The 8,642-nt window shown below is 30.0% G+C and overlaps 1 protein-coding gene and 1 pseudogene across 1 annotated transcript; both read left to right on the forward strand.

Annotated features, from left to right (window-relative positions):
* Positions 1-669: 669 nt before the first annotated feature.
* Positions 670-3,120, forward strand: LOC105625081 (annotated as a pseudogene).
* Positions 3,121-5,670: 2,550 nt separating this feature from the next.
* LOC105625097 (actin-related protein 2) lies at positions 5,671-8,573 on the forward strand. The gene is made up of 8 exons (XM_012206439.1): positions 5,671-5,718; positions 5,862-5,972; positions 6,411-6,428; positions 6,910-6,927; positions 7,468-7,547; positions 7,615-7,750; positions 7,827-8,186; positions 8,274-8,573. The coding sequence occupies exons 1-8, from the start codon at positions 5,671-5,673 to the stop codon at positions 8,571-8,573; spliced, it is 1,071 nt and encodes a 356-aa protein (XP_012061829.1).
* The last annotated feature ends 69 nt before the right edge of the window (positions 8,574-8,642 follow it).

Here is an 8,642-nt window from a genome sequence, read left to right on the forward strand (position 1 = left end):
AATATAATATATATAATATATATATATAATATAATATATACGTCAATTTTTAATTTGCATTTCTTATAATTAAATGCTTTAGGTATTTTATAGTTTCAGATATATGTACATTTCTTGTAAAAAATCGCAGAAAATGCTAAGAACGCTTATGCTACTTTTATGCTTAATTAAACATTAAACTAAATGTAAGATATTTATAAAATCGGTATTAAATTGGTAGAGTCGAAATTTATCATAATCCTGATATTGATATATTATATATAGTATTGGAGAAAACGTCGATAAAAAATATTATTTACATCCTTCGATGATGAGGTTAGTAAAGTTGCAATGTTTCTTTCAAATTTTGAACGAATATGGAACGATATTTACAAATAGATCTTTGATGTCGATCTAATGTTCGATTTTGAAAGCAAAATATTTTCTTCTGCGAGCATGGTTGTTTTCGTTTATTATTGCTACAATTGCTACGCAGTTCAATCGTGAAGACACATCTTTTTAATTGTTCTAATAGATTTTCTTGTTGCTGACAGCATGGACCTACAGGATATAGAAAAATATTACATCAATCTAGACTACGAAGAATTGAAGAGTAAAAAAAATGTAAGTATTTAGATCTTACATATATACAAACAGATTGCCAATAGATCGCAAAATTTGCCGTTGAAAATGAAAATTTTTTTGGCCAAAGAAAAAGATGTTATCATTCTTGATAAAATAAGAAAAAATAAGAAAAAATAATCTGTTCAAACACTTGTTATAATGCTGTATCTCTTTACATTCATTTTTAGAAAGCATCAATGGAAATATATGCTATGTGCAAGGAGATAAAATTAAAGCATGAAACTTTTATGGATAGGTAAACATTAAATTGGCATTTAATCTTATCGCTAGTGATATGACAAAAATTACAGCTAAAAATAAAAGTCATCTGTCTTTGTTCCTGTCATCTTTAATTGCTTTTTACAATTGTAGACTCGAAAAGACAGTACTAATGTTAGAGAACCATATGCCTCTTTTCAAATCTATTTGTAATCACGCAGATGTACCTGAAGCTATTGTAACATATATAAATTATTACAGGATAAACATGCATAAATCTAATGGTATTATAGTAGGTAATATTGTACCTGTAATTGTAAAAATATTTCATTTAATACTCATTTCTTAACATTTTATTTCGTTTATAAATAAGAACAGATTGTATTTGATTCTTAATTTTGTTTTTTTTTTTTTAGAAAAGACTAAACAAGAAATTATTTGGACGTTAATTCTGACACTTCTTAATTTTTGCGCAAGAGATGATGTACAATATTTTTTGGAAACTTGTATCATGTAATTATCTAATTGAAATTTATTCTATTATTATTATTATATACTTATTGAATATATTAATCGATCCATATTTTCTTTTTGTGTTAAAATTATTGTGAATATTATTACACACGTTTTAGTTATAGAGAAAGCATTTCAAAAGTCTTTACACATTATTTTATAAATTTTATTGTGAAAATAGCTCTAATATAATTAACAATTTTTCTCTTGTTCTATGCTTTATATTTTATTTTAAAAATTGAATGAATTAAAAAATGTATCTCAAAACTTTCGAAATAGTTTGATATTATTTTATATTTTAGCACAAATTCATTGGCAGATAATGCTCTATATAAGAAGTATAAAAAGCTACTTTCATGTAAGAGAAACAGATTTAAAATTTAATTAAAAAATATATTTTCACTTTTATTAAAATTGTTTTAAATTTTATGTATAGATCAGACCATTGAAATAATACTCCTAGACGATTCGGATTTATATGCAGTTATTAAATATTTAATAATATCAGAAAACTCTCGAAACTTAAGTAAAATATGGGTATCAGAATCAATAAAATGCAATTTTTTGTCACTTATGAATAAAACTTTTAGCTATTTCACTGATGTTATTCGTATATTTAAATCTAAGCAAGAATTACTTACACCTCCTATATCTTATAAAATAAACGTAACATCCATATGGTCTGAAGATATTGCGGCTGCAAAAAATTTAGCAACATCCTTAGATGTATGCATATTTAAATTATATAGTACAGTATTATTAAATTGTTTTCAAACTATTTCATTAATGATTTTTCTTTTTAACAGAGAAATATTGTTCTCATAAATACGCTGGATTTCAATGAGACGATGATAGTTATGCCTTATATAGAAATGTTCAAGATTCTACTATGTAATCTCAATTTTAATGAAGAACATTATATTAATGAAGAACATTATATAATAAACATGATAAAGCCAATATGTTCGAAAAAAAAGTCTGTACCCGTAAATCCGATTTATAATTACATGTTTTATGATGGTACATGGCAAAAGCCTGTACAAAATACTTATTGGTTACATAATAACACTAATATACTAAGAGCGAATGCAACAAAGTATATATCTTGCCTAATTTCAATCAATGATATAAATGTTAAATTTAAGAAATTTAATAATGATTTCTAACAAATTTTCAATTTCTATTCTAGAGATGATATGAGTAGATGTTTTGTATCAGCTAAAAAAGGGTTCGAAATCTGGAATGAGCTGTCCACTGAATCCAGAATGCAAATATTATCCAAGTTTGCATTTTTATTGGAATACATTAGGTATCTCAAATTAATAAAATTACTGTATCTCTTGTGCATACTTTATTTTATCTTTTGTCTTTTTTTTTTTTTTTTTTAGTAAACCCGAATTGTCGGAAATAGTATTCAAATGGATAAAATTTCCACACTGGTATAAGAATTCATTGCAGCCTCAAAGTGGACGATCCTTGGTGGTAAGAATCCGTAAACCGAAAGGTGTCATCACACTTATGGAGAAGAAAGAAAAAAATTTGTTTCGCAAATTGACACAGAGTTTAATAATCGGCAATTCCGTCGTTGTGATATGTACCGCAAACTCGTGCAATATAATACAGTATTGCAATCTGTTTTTGTCATCTGGAATACCTCCAGGCGTTATAAATATGTTGACGTGCGAAGGCATAAAATCCTTAAATGAATTATGCTATGACGCGATCAATTTGAATGAAATTTATTATCAATTTACCGTAAGCAAGCAAATTGCAACCATGATTTAGAAATTTTATTGATTATCCTATACAGCACGAATTTCATTCCAGCAATATTGTAGCAACATTGCAACGTTCCAACAATATTATAGCAAGCTTCTGTGCAGTATGCACTGTTAGAAATGTAACCACGAGCTTCCTTTACGTGTAAACGAAGCTCGTGGTTATGAACGAAATTAAAGTAATGAATGCTTTAACTGAAAATTAAGTTACAGTAATTACTTAAATGTAAATGTACATTAAATTTTCATAAATTTTCATGAAAAATACAGTAAATTTTATGTACACTGTTTGAAATGTAACCACGAGCTTTCTTTACATATAAATAAAGCTCGTAATTATGAACAAAATTAAAAGTAATGAATGATTTAACTGAAAATTAAGTTACGGTAATTAGTTAAATGTAATGAACGTGTACATTAAATTTATTAAATTTACTTTTAATACAATTTTATGAAAAATACATAAAATTCTATGTATTATATTACATGTACACAAATATACTTTTTAGTTATGTACATTAAATACATTAAATTTAATGTAATGTCATGAAATTAATTTCAAATTGTGTAACTTAAAAGTATATTAAATGTCATAAAATTTTTAGTGTACTTTTTAGTACACCAAAAATGTTAGTAATATAAATAGTTTATAATATAAATAGTTTAGTAATATAAATACATCAAATTTAATGTAATGTCTGAAATTAAGTTCAAATTGTGTAACTTGATTAAAAGTTAATGAAATTTAAGAACATTTTTAACAGTATGGATTGTATTTGATACTTTTGACGAAGCTGTCAAAATGCTGATAATGCTCAAAACAGATTCCTTATACACAATTATATTCGATTTCATTTTGAGACTTATAATATTTTATTGTGGAATACACATACATTTCGATACATTTATGTATAAAAAGATGATTTTTATCACTTATCAGAAATTTTTTTTAAATTAAAGATTTACGATTGTATGTATTTGCAATTGTATAGATTATACTTCCAATTAATGTAAAAAAAGATTATGCGTCGCGATTAGAATCATCGTTTGTGCTCCAATATTATGTTTAATATTTCACTCACATGAACAGAAATTTTCCTCTTCCACTTACATCCTTATGGAATTATCCAATCTTCTACATTCGTAAATATTCGAATTACGTTAAAAAAAAATCGAACCTGTTAAAATGTATCCACCTGTAGACGCACGAGTCTATTACGTAGATGCCTGACACGTTCACGCCAGTTTCACGTGGAAGTGCCTTGAAGCTAACCTAACTTAATCTAATTTAATTTGCAGTCCGCACTCCGTAGAAATTCAGAGCATTTCATAGCATTTGAGAGTTTTTTGTAGCTGCACCGTATTGAACTTCCAGCAGTTCTGATCTGTTTTCTGTTCCTGTACTAGACTGCACTAGTATTCTCTTTCTCACTTTCGATAAATATCAAACATATCTCATTTCAAGTTCCAAAAGTGTATACTAGTTCAGCCACAGTAAATAGACTTCTGGCATCTAAAATTAATGCCCGTATTCATATAACGTTTCGTGCTCTCCTATTGATAGACTGTGTAACGACAATAGCGAAGCATTTTCTAACTCAAGTTGATGCAAACCCGATCGGGTCGAAAACGCTAATAGTCAAGCCTTATATTTAAAGCTTCCTTAAATTTATCTTCAGATTTAAATTTTCGAATTATTTCATTGGCTACTGAGCATCTAAAGATAAATTTAAGGAAGCCTCAAGTACAAAGTACTTTACTAAGTCTGACTATATGGGCATAAGAATATGATTAGATGTTGGAAAAGGAAAAAAAATTAAAGATACAAATATTTTAGAAAACAAACTTATCAAATTAGTTTTGAATTTTTGAACGTTTTAATTTTTCTTCTTTTTCTCTAATGTTTATATATAATTATCTAATTATATATATGTATCATTTCAAATGTGAAAAAAATTTCGCATTTATAAGAAATAGACCTAAAGTTGACCGCATGCGACTTTTAACGCAAACTCGCGTGTCATTGGCTCGGCATAATGAGCAGCAAGCTCGTTGACCAATCACAGTCGAGAGCCACGAAACGGCGGCCTAGCTATTAGCTCTCTCTCAGCTAGTTCTCGTGTTCTCGATTGTGATTGATGGATTTGCTTGAGTCGAGGGAGGTCTTTTTTTGTCTCTCATAACGATGGAAGCTTGCGGTTTGAGTTTACTCGGTTCTGCTCGGATCTGCTCGTCCGGCCGCCGTCGTTCATCGTGCGTGCTGAGTAAATTCACGTCCGAGGACGTTGATTATTTACCCTTTTTTCCCCTCCTTTTCTTTTTTTTACATTGGATTTCGCTACCCTTCGCGCAAATTCTTGACTGTGATACGAAACGGTAACTCCAGTCGAGAGTAACGTCTGTCACTTTGGTATTACGCACCGGTAACGCCCTGTAAACATCCGCAGGTATTAGTCACTCGATGGAGCTGGCGATATGAGAACTGTCTAAAGGATTGTGACAGATAGAGAAATATTCTTTTGACGAGATACGGGATACGTAACTCTTCGAGATCGAAATGGACAGCAAGGGAAGGAAAATCATCGTTTGTGACAATGGTACCGGGGTAAGGCTCATCTCCCATTTCCCTCGTGCAAGGGCCTCATTCTTAATATCTTAATTAAGAGAGGATGCACTGAATTAGACACGCGCTTCAAAACTATCGGATACTCTTACATATTTTGGTACCGATGCAGTTTTTCATTGCAGTTTGTCAAGTGCGGATATGCCGGCGCAAACTTTCCGGCCCACATATTCCCGTCTATAGTCGGACGACCAATAATCAGAGCTGTCAACAAAATAGGCGATATCGACGTCAAGGTATGTAGATACTTACGTTTGTTGCTTCAGGCTCGCATGCGAGCTTGTATGTAAGGACATACGGGGCCAGTAGCTGCATTTTTATTTTATCTCTATACAAGCGCCCTGATAGTTGATGTTCGATTTACTGATATTGATTATTATCAATCCATTGATACTTAATCGTTTAATTTATCATAAAAGTTAACATACGTAAAGCAAATGATAAAACAATTAAATTTATAAATGTAAAGCAAATCTCGATTTCGACTGTAATCAATTTATGGAATTGTATGAAAGATATAGAGAAATTTATATTTACGAAAAAAAAACTCTAAGAGATGTAATTTTTTGTGTATTGTTCAAGTTATATATAAAGTCTATGATATTTTAAGCTTTAAATTGCTTGAGCGTGTTTATCAGTATTTAGACGATTAATAAGAACAATTGTATTTTCAGCAAGAATATTGCATTCGTGTAAGTCTATTATATAGTATTACATCGTGTGCTCTCCCTGCCCCCCTAGCGCTTAAGTCCGACTGAAAATAATCTATGTGCTTGTCTCCACTGATGTAAATAAAAGTCACAATTTGAGAGGCTAATGACGTTTACTAACTGAAAGGGAATATGTATTTGAAATGTAAGATGAACATTATTCATTTAATTATTCAATAAATTTATTAACAATTTCTTGGAGCTATAATATTATCATTAAGTGAGTGATTTTATATTGTACTTAATAAATGTGTTCATTGTATTGGATACAATGTTTTTCTTGCGAGAGATCTTACAAATTTTTTATCGACATAAATGTCTGTTTTAACAAAACAAGATGTGTCTACTAATATGTTTCTTAAGAATAATGTCGTTTACCTGCAATTGTGTTGGTACTTATGTATATGCTATACTCTTCCTATAATTATCTAATATATTTGTGTGCTTACATTTGCTCTCGTAGGATGTGCTTAACATGCCTGTAAGTTTATTGTACTTTTTTGATGCTATATATACATCAGTGTTTTAATGAAGAAGAATTTTTTTTTCGACTGTAGGTATGGGAGTAGTATCATAATCCAGCAAACTTTTTCCAAAGTGCTTAGGTATACACATTTCGGAACTGATTTAACACAGAATATTTTTCTGATACAAATTCCATAATCTGAGTCTCACAGAAGTAACATATTATGTTATGATTTCTGTGCCAATTATATATTCTTAGTATATTATATAATCTTAGTATATAAAAGGATGATATCATAAATATTTATCTGATATCTAATCTACCAAATTTCATATACCAGGAATTATTTCAATTTTCTTTTTATCACACGTAATAAAAAGTTTTGTTATATACTTTTTGAATATTTACATAGCTATTTAAATATTTAGAATTTTTATACTACAAATATATTTACTATAAATATATAATGAAATAGTAATATCGCACGTCATAATGAAATCAACATAATATATGTTAATGATATAGAGGTTTGATAATCATATTATTATCTCGCAGGACTTAATGGTTGGCGATGAAGCAAGTAAACTTCGTTCTATGTTAGAAATAAGTTATCCAATGCAAAATGGGATTGTTAGGTATGTTTATATCTCAGATCAGATATTTTTTGTTTGATGAATCTCATAGTTGTACTATAATTAACAGAAACTGGGAAGACATGTGTCACGTGTGGGATTACACCTTTGGCAAGGAGAAAATGAATATTAACCCTAAAGAATGTAAAATTCTGTTAACTGAGCCACCAATGAATCCTATTACGAATAGAGAAAAGATGATAGAGGTAACATTGTGTAATCCAAAGAAAGTTAAATTAAAGTTATACGAATAGAAATCTTAATGAATTGATATTATTGCAGGTGATGTTTGAGAAGTACGGTTTCGCTGGGACGTACATTGCGATTCAGGCAGTACTGACATTATACGCTCAAGGATTGATCAGCGGTGTCGTTGTAGATTCCGGTGATGGTGTTACGCACATTTGTCCCGTATTCGAAGAATATGCTTTGCCACATTTGACCAGACGGTTAGATATAGCCGGACGCGATATTACAATGTATCTAATTAAATTGCTACTACTGCGTGGTTATGCTTTCAATCATTCGGCTGATTTTGAAACTGTTCGAATGTTGAAGGAGAAACTATGTTACATCGGTTACAATATAGAAACGGAAGAGAAGTTGGCTCTTGAAACCACTGTATTGGTGGAATCCTATACTGTAAGTAAAATATGTAATATAATTTTATTAATATTTAAAACGAAACTTAAATTAAGTTGTGCAAATTATTTTATATAACATTTTCAGCTTCCTGATGGTCGTGTTATCAAAGTAGGTGGTGAAAGATTTGCAGCACCAGAAGCGCTTTTTCAGCCTCATTTGATTAATGTCGAAGCGCAAGGAATAGCCGAGCTGGTATTTAGCACAATTCAAGCAGCTGATATCGATATCAGAAGCGAATTGTATAAGCACATCGTTTTAAGCGGAGGTAGTACAATGTATCCAGGGCTTCCATCGAGGCTTGAACGAGAAATTAAACAACTTTATCTTCAAAGAGTATTAAAGAATGATACCACTAAATTGAATGTAAGTATGTCATATGATTAACAATACTCAGAGAGAGAGAGAGAGAGAGAGAGAGAGAGAGAGAGAGAGAGAGAGTGTGTGTGTGTAGTA

This window comes from Atta cephalotes (assembly GCF_000143395.1).
Source record: "Atta cephalotes unplaced genomic scaffold scaffold00107, whole genome shotgun sequence".
NCBI classification, from domain to species: Eukaryota; Metazoa; Arthropoda; class Insecta; order Hymenoptera; family Formicidae; genus Atta; species Atta cephalotes.